General features: G+C 45.7%; 1 protein-coding gene across 4 annotated transcripts in view; it reads left to right on the forward strand.

Moving 5' to 3' along the window:
- The window catches only part of IGSF22 (immunoglobulin superfamily member 22), a 64,959-nt gene that overhangs the window by 22,196 nt on the left and 25,876 nt on the right, over window positions 1-16,887 (forward strand). For 3 of the 4 annotated variants that reach the window (XM_061610198.1, XM_061610197.1, XM_061610196.1), the window contains 6 exons: window positions 2,086-2,370; window positions 10,584-10,708; window positions 12,150-12,291; window positions 13,818-14,114; window positions 14,633-14,935; window positions 16,508-16,681. In XM_061610198.1, the coding sequence (XP_061466182.1) occupies window positions 2,086-2,370; window positions 10,584-10,708; window positions 12,150-12,291; window positions 13,818-14,114; window positions 14,633-14,935; window positions 16,508-16,681 (1,326 nt within the window). The remainder of the gene's footprint in view (window positions 1-2,085; window positions 2,371-10,583; window positions 10,709-12,149; window positions 12,292-13,817; window positions 14,115-14,632; window positions 14,936-16,507; window positions 16,682-16,887) is intronic. The other variant, XM_061610199.1, reaches the window with a different exon arrangement.

Below are 16,887 nucleotides of genomic sequence, written 5' to 3' on the forward strand. Positions count from 1 at the left end.
CATCACTTAAACCATAGTTATACTTAACTATGGTTTAAAGGTCATTATGCAGCATTCTGGTGCACGGGGCTAAAATCATGGCTGCTTCACTTCTCCCCGCTCCTGTTGCTGCCATGCTAATTTGCTGGGCTCATGGTTTGTTCCCCTAAAAAAAGCACAAGTATTAAGCTAAGAACACATTTTGGCTACAGTTCCTGGTTTGTTTGGAGAGAGACAAACTACAGGGCCAGGCTTGGACCTAATGCTGAGCCAACTATGGCTTAGTTCTAAGCAGTGTAGCAGGAGGAAATTAGCCACAATTTTAGCCCTATGCAATGCAGCAGCATGCTGCATCTTCACCTTTAAAGCATAGTTGAGCTTAAGTGTGGTTTAAAGCAGAGCTTGGAAAAGTTACTTTTTTGAACTACAACTCCCATCAGCCCCAGCCAGCCAAGCTCTGGTTTAAAGTAGAGATGGGGAACCTTTTCAGATTGAGGACCACATTGCCTTCTAGACGCTCATCTGAGAGCCACATGCCAGTGGTGGGTAGGGCCAGGAGCAAAAGTGGGTGAAGCAACAAATGTTAATTTACTCACACATCTGTCTCTCTGTGTCTTCCATCCAGGCAGGAAAGAATCATTATCAGAGTTCAAAGTCACATTCTAGACAGGCAAAACACTCAAGAAGGGTGCAAACCAAGGCTGGTGAGGAGTGTGGCTGGTGGGAGGGTATGGCCTGAGGAGAGTCCCAAGGGCCAGACAGAGAGACCCCATCCCTGGTTTGAAGGAACTCATGAAGCAAGCGACTAATGGAATCCACTGGATTCCTGAATGCCCTGGGGGAGTTCCCAGTAGATTGAGCAGGTGACTCTGTTGAATTGTCACACTGTGGAACAATGAGACGCATCAGGGTCTTAACACGGTTGCCCCTGAGTGCCCTCTCCGGCATTGTGGAGCCCGGCTTGCACCTTGGTACACCAGTGAACGAAGGGCAATGAAACAGGCTGGATGACGGCTAGAGCGCAAGTGGTGAAAGACGTGCTGTAAGGCTGATCGGGCATGAGTAAAACATCATAACTGTGCCTACTGTGTGGTGGTGAGGGCAGCGAAGAAGGCCCACTTCTCTGCCTCCATTGCATCCTCAAGTAGCCGTCCGGTGGAGCTTTTCTGTATTGTCAGGGGTCTGTTGACATCAACTTAATACTAATACTAATACTAATACTAATACTAATACTAATACTAATAAACCAGGCCATTGAATAATATAGGACACTGACTTAGACAGAAATATTGAAATATTGTTAAGTGAAAGATACAAGCTTTTAGAAGTTGCAAGCACCTAAGGGAGGCTGCCCATTGTATGCTGTAAACTTGTTTGCTGTTTGCGCACTGTTATTTCTTTCAGCAAACACATGATGTGTAGATAGCATGGAAGTGTGTACAATTTCTTTAAACACTTGAGTATGTGCATCTGTGAATGCTGATTGGACCAGGCTTCTTAGATGTGTGTACTTGAGTTTTTAAAGGCATTATTATTATTATTATTATTATTATTATTATTATTATTATTATTATTATTATTATTATTATTATTATTATTATTATTATTATTATTATTATTAACGCCCTTCCTCCCAGAAGGAGTCCAGGGCAGCAGACAATGAATGATAAAACACTAAAAACATCATAAAATGTAAACATGTAACTCTCATGTACATCCAGCAAAACATGTTTGGCACACAAAGGGTGGAGCTGCCCTAAGGCGTGCAAAATGAAAGAAAAAGAAATGTGATGTGCCCTTGACTTCATGGAGAAATGCTGGTAGTACCTTTGTGGATCATTGGTACCCTACTGTTAGAAATATGAGATTTTTTAGACTGCAAATCAATTTGAGTTTTCATCCTCCTTTTTCAATGAGAATGGTACTTCCATAGAGTACTTTCATGAAATTCCAACCTTTGGTTATCTCTCCATTACCTTTCTTAGCCCCATATCACACACTGTTGTCAAACTGGCAGTCTTAACATGGGCCTTGATTTTCCAAAGATTTGTTTGCTTACTGTTGAACTCCATAGAGCCCAGTTTCTGTCTCCTCTTTTCTCTCAAGGAACACCAATAAAGTTCATCAGAAACTTGAAGAATGTCCGAGTCAAGGAGAAGGGCAAAGCGTGCCTGGAATGTGAGCTAACCACTAAAGATGTTACTCTGAAATGGCTGAAGAATGGGACGGTCATTCAGAGGTCTAAAAAGTATAACATGACCCATGAAGGGAAGACGGCAGAGTTGACCATAGATGATGCTGAGCTGAGTGACTCAGGAGATTACATGGTGGTTGCCATGCAAGAAAATGATCCCACAGAGTACTACAGCAATTGTAATGTAACCGTGGAAGGTAAGAGTGGCAAAAGAGTGTGTTGAACTATGCAGTGAATTGGTAGAAGGCATTGGCAGAAGGTTTCGATTTCTCTGTGGGGTGTTTACAGGGAGGTGCAGATGGCATTATATGGCTTTTGATCTGCAGCCACACATGGCTTCTATTTGATCAGGGGTCCAAATCTACATATCTGTTACTTGCAAAGAGCCAAGATGGATATAAAATAGATTGACTTCACATGAGGCTCTCTTTTCCCACACAAGGCTTGCATTCTTTCAGAACACAGGTGGGGCGGGGAACCTGTGGCCTCCATATGTTGTTGGATTCCAACTCTCATCAGACCCAACCAGCAAGACCAGTGGTCAGTGATAGCAAGTACTGTAGTCCAGCAATATCTGGAGGACCACAAGTTTTCCATTCCAGGAATAAGAGGTTAGGGGGCAGTCACAAGATCAAACTTCACATAGTTTTGCAAATGTCCTCAAAGGTTACAAACAAACCTGCCCACACATGCACCATCTTGTCCTTTTCTGCACTGCACTGCACTGCAGCACACAGACCTACAGGAGTTTGGGGAAAGGCTTGGAGAGGGTTGGAGTGATAGCATCACTGAGAGCAGTTGCAAGCCTGTGTCAGCTTCTTGTCCCAGGAGGCTGTTCCAAGTGGTCTGGAGCCTGGTTGGTCTAGTTGCCCCGGAACCGATGGAACATGCTAAGGCCTCCTGTGATGAGTTTGCAAAGCACTTTATGGAGAAAATCGATCATATTAAGAGTGCTATTCCGTGCACTGTAGACACAGTGAGCGAGCCAGAGACGGCCAGTGCTGCTCCGGTGGTGTGTGATCGGTTCCAGCTTCTTCCTCCTGATGAAGTGGACAAGGTGCTTTCAACCTTAAAGCCAACCACTGCTTACTCGACCCTTCCCCGTCGTGGCTCATTATGAGCTGCAAGGACAGACTGGGCGAGGGGATCAAGATGGTGGTAAATACGTCCCTGGAAGAGGGAGTAATGCCATCAGCTCTCAAGGAGGCAGTAATAAAACCATTTCTAAAGAACCCCTCCTTGGATCCCCAAGATCTGAACAACTTTCGCCCAGTCTCAAATCTGCCATTCCTGGGCAAGGCGGTTGAGCTGGTGGTGGCGAAGCAGTTGCAAGTGCATTTGGAGGAAGCGGATTATCTGGATCCATTTCAATCAGGCTTCAGGCCTGGACATGGGACTGAAACGGCCTTGGTCTCCTTGGTAGATGATACGAGGAGGGCATTGGATAGGGGCAAATGCACCTTCTTTGTCCTCCTGGATCTCTCAGCAGCTTTTGATACCGTTGACCACGGTATCCTTCTGGACCGCCTGAAGAGGTTAGGCATAGGGAGCACTGTATTGCAGTGGTTCCGTTCCTTCCTCTCTGGTAGGTACCAGAGAGTGGCATTGGGGGATGAGTTTTCAGATCCTTGGCCTCTCACTTGTGGGGTGCCACAGGGCTCCATCCTCTCCCCAATGCTGTTCAACATCTATATAAAGCCGCTGGGTGCTATCATCAGAAGATTTGGGCTGCAGTGTCACCAGTATGCAGATGACACGCAGCTCTATCTCTCATTCAAATCTTCACTGAGGTTGGCTGTAGAAACCCTGTCCAAGTGCCTGGAGTCGGTGAGTGGCTGGATGGGAAGGAATAAGCTGAAGCTGAACCCTGACAAAACCGAGGTACTGTTTGTGGGAGACAAGGGAAGGTTGGGGGATGTTGACCTGGTGCTCAATGGGGTACAATTGCCCCTGAAAGACCAGGTCCGCAGCCTGGGGGTCATTCTTGACTCCCAGCTGTCCATGGAGGCTCAGGTCTCGGCTGTGAGCCAGGTGGCGCTGTATCAACTCCATCTGATACGGAGGCTGCACCCCTACCTTCCCAACCATCTGCTCCCATCGGTGGTACATGCCCTGGTCTCCTCTCGCCTAGACTACTGTAATGTGCTCTATGTGGGGTTACCCTTGAAAACGGTCTGGAAGCTGCAACTGGTACAGAATGTGGCGGCTCGCCTGATTAAAGGCAGCCACCGGCAAGATCATATCACTCCAGTGCTGAAGGAGTTGCACTGGTTACTGGTTGTTTTCCAGGCCCAATTCAAGGTGTTGGTTCTGGCCTTTAAAACCCTATACTGTTTCAGCCCAGTCTATCTGAAGGAGCGCCTCCAACATCAACAGGGATGCTGCTCAACAAGATCAGCCTCAAAAGGCCTTCTCTCTATCCCACCAGTTAAAACAGCTAGACTGGTGAGAACAAGGGAGAGGGCTTTTTCAATTGTGGCCCCCACTTTGTGGAATTCCCTCCCAAATGATCTCCTCCATGCCCCCTCTATGATGAGCTTCCGCCGGGCCTTGAAGACCTGGCTGTTCAGGAAGGCTTTTGGGGTGGGTTAGGTTTTATTATTGTTGATGATATTTTTAATGTTTTAATGTATTTGTATGTTTTTATTTTGTACGTCGCCCAGAGTGGCTGGACAGCCAGCCAGATGGGCAACTAATAAATTTAATAAATAAATAAATAACCTGATTGTCAGGCTTAGAGCTACCGCAATGCAACAGGGTCTTGGTTTGGTTTTGGGGGGGTTTTTTGGCACACGCAACATCCAGGTGCAATGCTGATGCTATAGAAAAGGAGCAACTTTGCTCTGATCAATGTGAGCTGAGACCCCTCAGTGGGAGCTGTGTTACTTACGATTTACATCAGCCATGTGAATAGGATGGGCATGTTTATTAGCAATCTGTAATCACTCTAACAGTAGCCTATGCTTTTCACAGCCAGACTGCCTGGCTTTGATTGGAGCTGTAGTCCTGGAGGGCACCAGCTTGGTAAAGGCTGCTCTAGCAGTAGTCCATTCTTTTCATATGCCATGATGGACCACTGCCAATACCAGCCATACTTGAACTCAAGCCCAATAACCTTCCTGTCAATCTGTGTGCACAAAGCCCTAAACGACCTGGGATCCAAATACCTGAAGGAATGCCTGTCCCTGTATCAGCCTGTCTGTGCTCTTAGATTTGGAGGGGAGCCCTTTTCATTGTTTCACCACCAGCGGAAGTGCATTATATGGTGAGACAGGAGAGGGCCTTCTTCATGGTGGCATCCCATTTATGGAATGTCCTCCTTCCCCGAAGAGTAGGACTGGGGAACCTGTGGCCCATCATATGTTGCTGGATTCCCAACTGGATTCCCAATATTAAAATGTCGTCCTGAACAGCGGACATGTTTGATGAGTGCTCTGCAGCGCTGAAATTACAACTAAATACAATCAAGAACACAACTACAGCAAGTCTACAGCGAGTTTAATTATCTGTCCTTGTTATGCCTGTTGAACTCTGTTATGAAAATCCGGAGATATCAGCAACCGGAGGGAGTGCAGTGGAGAAATTCAGAGCCTGGGCTATTACAAGGGAGATAAGGATTCCAGCAACAGCAACAACAACAGCTGAGTAAGATAAAAGCAGCTGGTAAAAGCCGGACACTCCTCTAGAATATCATAGTGGAGGAATTTTTCCTGAGAGTGAGAGTGAATTGGACATAATATAATTTAACAGAGATAAGTAAAGCTCTGGCGTGGATATAGAACGGCCGTGAAGAGAAGAAGAGGAGACGCCGAGTATCCAATAACAACAGTAATAATAACAATATAAATAACATCAGCCATCACCATAAAAGAGGAAGTCTACCAAGAGTGAGACTTTGGACTCTGTCTGTCTTGGACTTCGGCTGCCTTGGTCCCCGGCCTTGCCTCTGGAATTCCCTGCTCTTGTAGGACTATGACTAAGGCCTGACTCAGGATTAAGAGCTAGGCCCTGACTCAGCAGTTTTGGTGACCCACTCCAGCGGTTTTCTACGTGTTTATACTGGCCTGCTAGTAGTGTGTTTGTTCAAGAACAAGGCTTTTGTCTGTCTTATAGCGGTAGGATGTGTCTTCACTACAAGAGGGGAGGGAGGGGGATCCAGGGGGCCACCATTAGTGTTGTAGAGGGTAGAGGGAGATACGGAGTAGGGAGGCAGTTATGTTATCAGGGGAGAGGGGTATGCAACAGAGTGCTGGTTGCCCCCAAACTGTCTCCCCGTTTAAATAGCCTGGATAGCCGTGGTGACATTTCCCCCAGGCTGAAATTGCTGCTTGTGAATGCCAGGTCGGTGAATGGTAAAACGACAGCCATTCAGGACTTGATCCTGGATGAGCACGCCGACCTGGCTTGTATTACTGAGACCTGGTTGGATGAAGTGGGGGGGGGGTGTTAATCTCTCTCAGCTTTGCCCACCAGGTTTCTCTGTGCAGCAGCAGGCCTGGGGGGCAGGGAGGTGGAGTCGCAGTGGTCTATCGGGATACTATCTCCCTGACCAGGTGCCCTACCCCACAGTGTCCAGGGTGTGAGTGTGTGTATTTGAAGTTGGGTGGTCGGGACAGATTAGGGATTCTGTTGGTGTACCGCCCACCCTGCTGCTCAACAGTGTCCCTTCCTGAGCTAGCCGGGGTGGTCTCGGGGCTGATGTTGGAGTCCCCTCAGCTTGTGGTGCTGGGGGACTTCAACATCCATGCTGAGGCCGCCCTGTCGGGAGTGGCTCAGGACTTCTTGGCCTCCATGACAACCATGGGTCTGTCCCAAGTAGTATCTGGCCCCACTCATGTTGCTGGCCACACCCTGGACCTTGTTTTCTGTGTGGAGGGGGATAATGGTGATCTTGGTGTGGAGGAACTTTCTGTAGTTCCTTTGTCATGGACAGATCACTACCTGGTGGGATTTAGACTCACTGGGACTCGGAACCTCTGCAGGGGTGGGGGACCGATTAGGATAGTCCGCCCCAGGAGGCTGATGGATCCGGATGGTTTCCTGATGGCTCTTGGGGATTTTCCTGCCACCTCGGCAGGCAATTCTGTCGAAGCTCTGGTTGACCTCTGGAATGGGGAAATGGCCAGGGCGGTGGACATGATTGCTCCTGAGCGTCCCCTCTCACGAAGTGGAGCCAAACCAGCCCCTTGGTTTACCAAGGAGCTGGCGATGATGAAACGAATGAGACGGAGACTAGAGCGACGTTGGCGGAAGACTCGGAGCGAGTCTGACCGAACACAGGCTAGAGCCTATTTGAAGGCCTACTCTGTAGCAGTGCGGGCAGCAAAGGAATCATTCTTTTCTGCCACCATTGCATCTGCGGGGAGCCACCCAGTGGAGCTGTTTCGAGTGGTCAGGGGTCTTTTATATTCTGGCCCCCAAGAGGGTAATATAGATCACTCAACAGCCCGCTGTCAAGAGTTTGCACAGCACTTTGCAGATAAAGTCACTCAGATTCGTTCCGACTTAGATGCTATAATTGATACAGTCTCAGGGGATGTAACTTTGGCTCCTGTCTATCCAATAATGATGGATCCTTTTCAATTTGTACAGCCCGAGGATGTGGACAAGATCCTTGGAGAGGTGAGAGCCACCACATGTCTGCTAGACCCTTGCCCTTCCTGGCTTATAAAAAGTGCCAGAGAGGGACTGGCTGAGTGGGTGGGGGGAGTGGTTAATGCCTCCTTACACCAAGGCAGAGTTCCAGGTTGCCTAAAGGAGGCAGTTGTAAGGCCTTTGTTAAAAAAGCCCTCCCTGGACCCCTCCATAATGGATAATTACCGGCCAGTGTCTAATATTCCATTTTTGGGTAAGGTAATAGAGCATGTGGTGGCCTCCCAGCTCCAGGGATTCTTGGATGAAACAGATTATCTGGATCCATTTCAATCTGGTTTCAGGCCTGGTTATGGGATGGAGATGGCTTTGGTCGCCTTGGTGGACGACCTACGCAGAGAACTGGACAGGGGGAGTGTATCCCTGTTGGTTCTGCTGGACCTCTCAGCGGCTTTTGATACCATCGACCATGGTATTCTTCTGGGCCGCCTTGCTGGGATGGGACTTGGGGGCACTGTTTTGCAGTGGCTCCATTCCTTCCTGGAGGGACGAACCCAGAAAGTGGTGCTGGGGGATTCCTGTTCGACCCCTTGGCCATTGACCTGTGGGGTCCCTCAGGGCTCAGTTTTATCCCCTATGCTATTTAACATCTACATGAAACTGCTGGGAGACGTTGTCCGGGGGTTTGGGGTTCGGTGCCATCAGTATGCTGATGACACCCAACTCTATGTCTCCTTTCCACCTAATTCCAAGGAAGCAGTCTCGGTTTTAAACCAGTGTCTGGCGTCAGTGGTGGACTGGATGAGGGTGAACAAATTGAAGCTTAATCCAGACAAGACAGAGGTGCTCCTGGTCAGTCGTAAGGCGAATCAGGGAATAGGGATACAGCCTGTGCTGGATGGGGTTACACTCCCCCTGAAGACACAGGTTCGCAGTTCGGGTGTGCTCCTGGACTCAGCGTTAAATTTGGAGTCCCAGGTTTCTGCAGTGGCCAGGAGTGCTTTTGCACAATTAAGATTAGTGCCCAACTGCGCCCGTTCCTTGAGCTGTCTGATCTGGCCACGGTGACACATGCCTTAGTTACATCCCGTTTAGATTACTGTAACGCGCTCTACGTGGGGCTGCCTCTGAAAACTGTTCGGAAACTTCAGTTGGTACAACGTGCTGCAGCCAGAATGTTAACTGGGGCTGGTTACAGGGACCGTACTACCCCCCTGTTAAAAAAGCTCCACTGGTTGCCAGTCTGTTTCCAGACACAATTCAAAGTGCTGGTGATGACCTATAAAGCCCTATACGGCTTAGGTCCAGGCTATTTATCAGACCGTATCTCCCTGTATGAGCCTGCCTGGGCCCTGAGATCCTCAGGAGAGGCCCTTCTCTCAATACCCACATCTTCTCAAGTACGACTAGTGGGGACGCGTGAGAGGGCCTTCTCGGTGGCTGCCCCTGGGCTTTGGAATTCCCTTCCTAGGGAGATAAGAATGACCCCCTCTTTGCAGTCCTTCCGCCGACAAGCAAAGACCTTCCTATTCCAACAAGCCTTTGGAATTGAAGGCTAAGGATAGGGCGTGAAGGGTGCTGCATTGCTAATGTCTATTATATCATTTTTAAACTAGTCTGAACTCTTTTAGCTGTATGTGTGTTTGGTTTTAATATTGGAAATGGTTTAATCTTATTTTAATGTAGACTTTGTATGCTTTTAATTATATGTGTTTTTTATCTGGAAGCCGCCATGAGTTCCAGTTTTGGAAAAATGGCGGGGTATAAATAAAGGTAATAATAATAATAATAATAATAATAATAACTCCTGTCAGCTCCAGCTAGTCAGGGATAATGGGAGTTGTAGTCCAACAAAATCTAGAGGGCTCAAGTTTCCGCACCCATGCCTTAGAGGCATGTCTGATTTGGATGCTTTTGTCATTTCAGGTCCAGGTGTAAACTCATCTAATTTCCTCTGGCTTTGGGGAATTATTGGGAGTTTCGTTACTGCTGCAAGTGAGGAACCCAGGTTGTGGTTCCTTGGGTGCTTTCAAGGATATGCTGTGCTTTTTACTTGTTTTTATAAGCTGTGCTGGGTTGGCTTACTTACTTACTTAGTGCTGCTGAACTATTTTATTGCAAGTTTGCCACCTGCCCTGAGATCGTATGATGAAGGGTGGGCCAGATATTCTCCTAAAAGTAAAATAAAATAAACGGGTAAGTGGGCAGCTGCTGAAGAAAGCCTGAAGGACAGGATGCAGCTGCTGCTGCTGCATGGCACAGGTCGCCCCTTTCTGGCTTGAAAAACCTCCAGCAGCAGCAGAGCTTTGCACCTCTGGGCGGAGAACGCACAGACACACACATGCACATTCTCAGCACCTCACAGATACTGAACAAACCCTTCCATGCTGGTCCTATGCACTGGGGGAGGGGAGTGTGCTTCAACAAAAAGGGAAGAAGGCCGCAGTTCAATGGTAGAACATCTGCTCTGCATGCAGAAGGTCTCAGGTTCAACCCCTGGCAACTTCAGGTAAGGCTAGTAATGTCCCCTACCTGAAACCCTGGAGAGCAGCTGCCAATCCGTAAAGACGATACTGAACCAGATGGCCAAGGGTCTGACTCATTATCAGGATGCTTTGTATGTCCCACTGTTTGTGAAAAATAATTAGCTAACCAAAAATGGTATTGGAGGGTTGACACCCAAACACTCACACCATTGTTGACCCCAAACTATGCTACAGATTGTCTGCTTGTCTTGTCCATGGACTCTGTATTGGGCATTCCCTATTAAGCATCGTTTGCAGCTTGCTCTAACAGAAGGTGTTTCCTCCTCCCTCAGAGAGATTTGCTACAGTAAAGAGTGGCTTATCAGATATCCAAGCTGCAACCGGGGACCCAGCAGAACTCTGCGTTGTCCTGAATGATGAGAAGGTAGAAGGTGTTTGGCTGAAGGATGGTAAGGAGGTATGTTTTATGGTGTAAGCAGAGGCATGTCTATCCCCTTCTGTTAATGGATGCAACCTTTTGTAGACCCAGTATTAATTATTATTTTATTTATTATTTAATTTGTATCCTGCCCTTCCTCCCAGCAGGAGCCCAGGGCAGCAAACAAAGCACTAAAAACATTTTAAAACATCATAAAAACAGATCTTAAAATACATTAAAACAAAACAGCATTAAAAACATTTTAGAAAAAACAACTTTTAAAAAGGCTTAAAAACATTATTTAAAAACATATTAAACAATTCTAACACAGAGGCAGACTGGGATTGGTCTCAACCTAAAAGGCTTGTTGAAAGAGGAAAGTCCTCAAAAGGCGCCAAAAAGATAGCAGAGATAGCGCCTGCCTAATATTCACAGTATGTGAGTGAAAGATTGGCAGCCATTTTCTCATTAACATATCGCTCATAGAAAGCTCTGGAAATGGCGAAGACAGAGGGATCCAACCAGAGCTTGGAAAAGTTACTTTCTTGAACTACAACTCCCATCAGCCCCAGCCAGCATGGCCACTGGATTGGGCTGATGGGAGTTGTAGTTCAAAAAAGTAACTTTTCCAAGCTCTGGATCCAACCACTGGGTGAGGGTAGGAAGGGGCATGACATAGTGACTTAAGCATTTTCTCCTTGCATAGGGAATTGGCTAACACTGGCCTTGGCAGTTGTAGGCAATTTGTTTTCTGTAGACCAATTATCTTCCCTTCTAATATTTCTGTTGCAGGGATATTGCATTTTCCCAACAGTAGATGTAGTCTATTTTGTAAATAAACTGACTATCTAGGAAAATGCGACTCTCCATTCCTGATATCATTTATGTATAGAATGTGAGTATCAAGGCACCTCCCCCCCATGCCACATCATTTTGTGACTTGGGATTTTTTAAAAAATGTGCTTTTGCACAGAGTCCTCTCCTGCTGTGACATCCCAGTATTTATTTCACTTAAAAAAAAGTGGCAAACCCCTGCAATGTTTTGTATGTCTTCCAGCTATAACTGTGACCATATTTGAATCTTTTGTTGTTGTTGTTATATTTTATTTAGGTCTTTGAAGACTGTGCTCTCCTTCTCCCATGCTGAAGTATGAATGTATCCCTTTAAAAAAGAAACAAAGACAGAAATGGTAGAACAGCTATTCCAGCATACCATGTCTGTGTGCAGGTGTGTGTGCATAGCAGCATACACACATGCATATACATCCCGTATGTGTGAAGTAAGGATAAGCAAGAAATTTGATTCAGTTTGCATTTCAAACCCAATCTATCAAATTTGCACTTTCCAAAACAATATAAGAATCAAAACACTGCCATTCTTCAAAATCTAGAAGCTGAGGCTCTTTACCTAATAATGCAAGCTCCTGTTTACTGTTAGAACTTTTTGCAACAACATATTTGTTTTGAAACTTTCCTTTAGATTACAGATATGAAAGGAATCCAAATTGTCAAACAAGGGGCTGTCCACAAGCTGATCATTGACAAGATGGGAGAGGACTCTGAAGGGAAGTACACTTTCAGAGCGAAAGGGGTAGAAAGTGAGGCCACGGTCAGCATTGCAGGTACAGTACTAGGTGTTGCTGTTTTTTCACAGTAAAATTCACCTTGTCCTCTTCCTTGACCATTTCCTTCTCCACTTCCTATCCAGGCCTCAATAGCATTTGGGGCATCTGAGACATCAACCTAATGCCATGACCAGGACTGTGAGTGTGCCACAATTCTGCGAGTGTGCAGAAAAACACAGAATGTAGACGTTGGCACAGAATTCAGCTTCCTGAGAATCTTGACTTTCATTTAAAAGCCAGCAGATTTCTAGCCATTAGGATTGCAAATGTAAGCCTGGAAGTATGTGGGCAGTGCTTGCTGTATCCTCAGAAATCAGAGGAATGAGTGAACTGGAGGCGGGACATCAGTGTTGTTGCCCCTCCCCTGACAAGCAAGATTAGAATTATGCAAAGTAGCAAGAATTAGGCCAGTTGCCCCTAGTTTTCAAAAATTATGCAGATCACACAAGTTGTGTTTTTTTCTTGGCACAAAATTTGGATTGCCTGGACACAGAAATATAATGTCTGTCCAGGACCTCTTGGAAGCAATTTTAGCTTAAATTTAGCCCCAGCTATCAACCGTCAGCTATCTATTCCAGCAGAGATTATTTATCTCTTTGTGGTAAGTCTTCCCTTCTTCCCCATAAGAGCCAGAAGGGTGAGAGCAAGTTTGCTTAGCATTTCCCCTTAGAAATAGAATAGTGACATTTGGAGCCCAGGTAATTGAAATTCCAAGCAAAGAAAAACCGGATTCTGTAATTGGCATATATTATGCAAATTAGGGGTGCATACACACCATACCTCTGAAGCGCATGGCTTCTCCCAAAGAATTCTAGGAACTGTAGTTTATCCCTCACAGAGCTACACTTCCTAACACCCTTAACAAACTACGGTTCCTAGGATTCTAAAAAAGGTATGGTGTGTATGCAGCCTTAGGCAACTTGCAGTATTTGCTTGTTTTTACTTTGCTTCTATTAGCTATAGAGAGGAGCAAAATAGTAATGCAGGACAACAAAGCACCACTGTGTGACCACTGGAAATCCTGCTCATATTTCCCCCTCTGACGTCTCAGGTTTGCATTTGAGTTTAAGGGCTGGAAATTTGGCTGTTTAAAAAACAAAAATAAAAAATGGAACACACAACCTGAAATGCTGAGATCTCTGCCAGGGACACACAGGCCCAGGTAAAACGATTCTGAGAGATCAAAGTATTGCCAGCTGCTTTCATGTTTTATGTGCTACATTGCATCCAGATCTATTCATGTTTCAGTGTGAAAATGTGAAAGTATCCAAAAGCAGCCTTTTGGCTGAACCACATTGCTCCCCCCCCCTCTCTCTCTATATATACACACACACTCTACATCACTTCTGAGACCACGTTAATTCTGGATTCTACTGCTAATGGAACGTCCTGCTTCAAGGGCTTGAAGTGTCATTGGTGAAGACCATGCAATGAGGCAAACAAACGTATAAAGGTTGCCACCATGTGTTTGTGACTGCAGTTTTCATACCTATTTTTCTATTCTCCCCCCCCTTCCTCCCAAGACCCCCCTTTTATTGATCCATTTGTGCTGGAAGCTTTAGCTGCACATCCAGTGACGGTGAAAGCAGGACAGACAGCCTACATCAAAGTGCCATTTAAGGGCAAACCCCTGCCCAAAGTCACCTGGTTCAAGGATGGTATTGAGGTGACTGAAGAAGAGAGAGTAGTGATAGAAAGAACGAATGATCAAGCACTGCTCACAATCAAGAACTGTGTGAGGGAAGACAGCGGGAATGTCATGCTGAGACTGAAAAGCAGTTGTGGAACAGCCGTTGCTCATTTGCACCTCAATGTTCTTGGTAGGTCCTGGGATAATTCTGTAAGGCAATACACAGTGTAATCCTAACCATATTGAGGGTGTAATCCGTCCCATGGGATTTACTTCCTGGTAAGTGTGTTTAGGATTGCAGCATTAGTCAGAAGTAGTTCCCACTGTGTCCAATATGTGTAAGTATGTGTGGGATTACAGCCACAGTATCTTTAGAGCAGAGAAACTGTATCAAACTGACACTCCCTATACGAGAGGACAACTGCCTGTCATAACTTGATCCTGTGCACTTCTGCTTGGAAATAAATCCTACTGTGTTCAGTGGGGCTTACTGTCAGGTGAGTGGGCATAGGACTGCAGCTTTAATCTGTCACGGCAACAACACTTTTATTGAGTTTCATTTCATTTTTGCCTATCAGATGGAGAGAAGCTCACACTGATGTTTATACAGCTTTGCTATTCATCCCCACCAGCGGTCCTGAAAGTTTTGATGAGACTTGGATGGTTATGAGTACTTCCACTCTTCTCATTTCTCTCCCTGTGCTTCAGACAAACCAAAACCACCACAAGGAAAAGTGGAATTCCTGGAGAAGACAGGGAAGTGTGTCAAAATGAAATGGAAAGCACCCAAGGACAATGGAGGCAAGCAGGTGACCCACTTCATTATTGAGAAGAGGATGGCTGGGAAGAAATCATGGGCCAAAATTGGGGAGGTTGAGAGCAAACACACCACGTTTGCCACAGATAAGGTAGAAGAAGGGAAAGCCTATCAGTTCCGAATCATGGCTGTCAACTCTGAGGGTGTTAGTGAGCCATTGGAGACGGAAGAGATCTTTGCTGGGGATCCTATTGGTAAGCATCTGCCCTGATTCTGTTGCATAGAATTGCCATTTGGTTGGATGTTTACACATTGAATGATGACATTTGCCATTAGCCAGGATTTCTTAGGCTGATGCAGGCCTCATCTTAAGATGGGATAGCACACCAGGAGAACTACTTAAAACATTCTCTTATGGAAGCTCAATTTACAGATTTTGGTTTGATGGTCAAGATCCCAGTGATCATCATGCTGGTCAGGAAGCAATATTTACCTGGGATATATTGATTAAAGGACAGGAATCATTGGTGTTTAGCATCTTAACCAATTCTCTTGCTTGACCTAGCTGAGTTAATTTAATTTGAATCGAGTGCCCCTTGATTTATTTTGACCACTACATTTGGTCCATATATTACAAGCTTGTGTTGGGATACCTTTTAAAGCCCAAGGCTTGAGTCCTTGTCATAGAATCATAGAATTGTAGAGTTGGGAGGGGCCTATCAGGCCATCGAGTCCAATCCCCTGCTCAATGCAGGAATCCAAATTAAAGCCCGACAGGTGGCTGCCCAGCTGCTTTTTCAATGCCCCCAGAGTTAGGGAACCCACCACCTCTCTAGGGAATTGGTTCCATTGTCGTACTGCTCTAACAGTTAGGAAGTTTTTCCTGATGCTCAGTTGAAATCTGGCTTCCTGCAACTTGAGCCCATTATTCCATGACGTACACTCTGGGACGATCGAGAAGAGATCCTGGCCCTCCTCTGTGTGGCAACCTTTCAAGTACTTGAAGAGTGCTATCATATCTCCCCTCAGTCTTCTCTTCTCCAGGCTAAACATGCCCAGTTCTTTCAGTCAACAATATTCTGGGGACTGCATGGCAGTGAGTGGTGGGCATGGCCAGAGACAATGCTGGGGGGAGGGGCAAAAGCGAACAGAACAATAGATCTGCATCATACTGTTGTACATAGTTTTACATCCCAGCAATGCAAAATCAAAGATTTTTACACACACACATTTCCCCATGCAGAAAAGCAAGAGGCATGTTTATTACAACATGCAAATTAGTATTCATCTTTGTAGTCAATAATTACTTTTCATTCGATTCTATATTTACATCCCGTTTTGTTACTCCTACCCAAAATACATATACGTTTTGTGTTTAAGCAGAAGTTGTACGGACACTTTTCAGGGATGCTGTAGCAATTAATTTCCTGCACCAACAGGGGCTTGAACTAGATGGCCTTTGAAGTCCCTTCCAACTGAAATTGGAAGGACCATCCCTATGGTTTTGGGGTCCTGGAGAAACAGGAAGAGCTAGGAACCTGTGCTTCCTGTTCCCATGGTTCTAAGTAGAATTTTGACTTCTCTTCCTCCCCCCCCCCCCAACTCCAGGTAGAGAAATTCCACTTTGGGGGGAAAACCCAAAACTTTTCTATTTTTTATTATTATGTTACTAGAATTGTGGTTTAAATTTTGTATGTTATTAATTGCATTTGATTGTTATCTTTATTGCTTTAATCTCATGTTTATAATTTATCGAAAAGCAACTAAGAAAGGAAGAAACAGCTTCTTCTCTTGTTCTGATTCCTGTGTGGTCAAACTCTTTTCAGACCCCCCAGGCACGGCCTCTCAACCTCAAGTTACTGATGTTACCAAAGATGCTATTACTATTACCTGGAATCCTCCAGCTAAAGACGGTGGCTCTCCAGTAACGGGGTACATTGTGGAAAGAAGGAAGAAAGGCAGCAGCCTTTGGGTCCCAGTATCCAAAGATCTAATTCAAGGTGAGCGACGTATTTGAGTGCATGCATGTGTACATACACATACACACGCTATGAAAAAAATGTTAATTGTCCAGAACCTAAACTGAGCAGGCCCTCTCAGAGGCCCCGGGAGGCATGGGCGTTTGGCTTTTGAGGATTTTGGCCGTACTAAATGTAGCCACAAGAAAAACATAAAACATGATAAAACAAGTTGCAAAACTTATCAA

This window comes from Rhineura floridana, chromosome 2, assembly GCF_030035675.1.
Source record: "Rhineura floridana isolate rRhiFlo1 chromosome 2, rRhiFlo1.hap2, whole genome shotgun sequence".
Taxonomy (NCBI): Eukaryota; Metazoa; Chordata; class Lepidosauria; order Squamata; family Rhineuridae; genus Rhineura; species Rhineura floridana.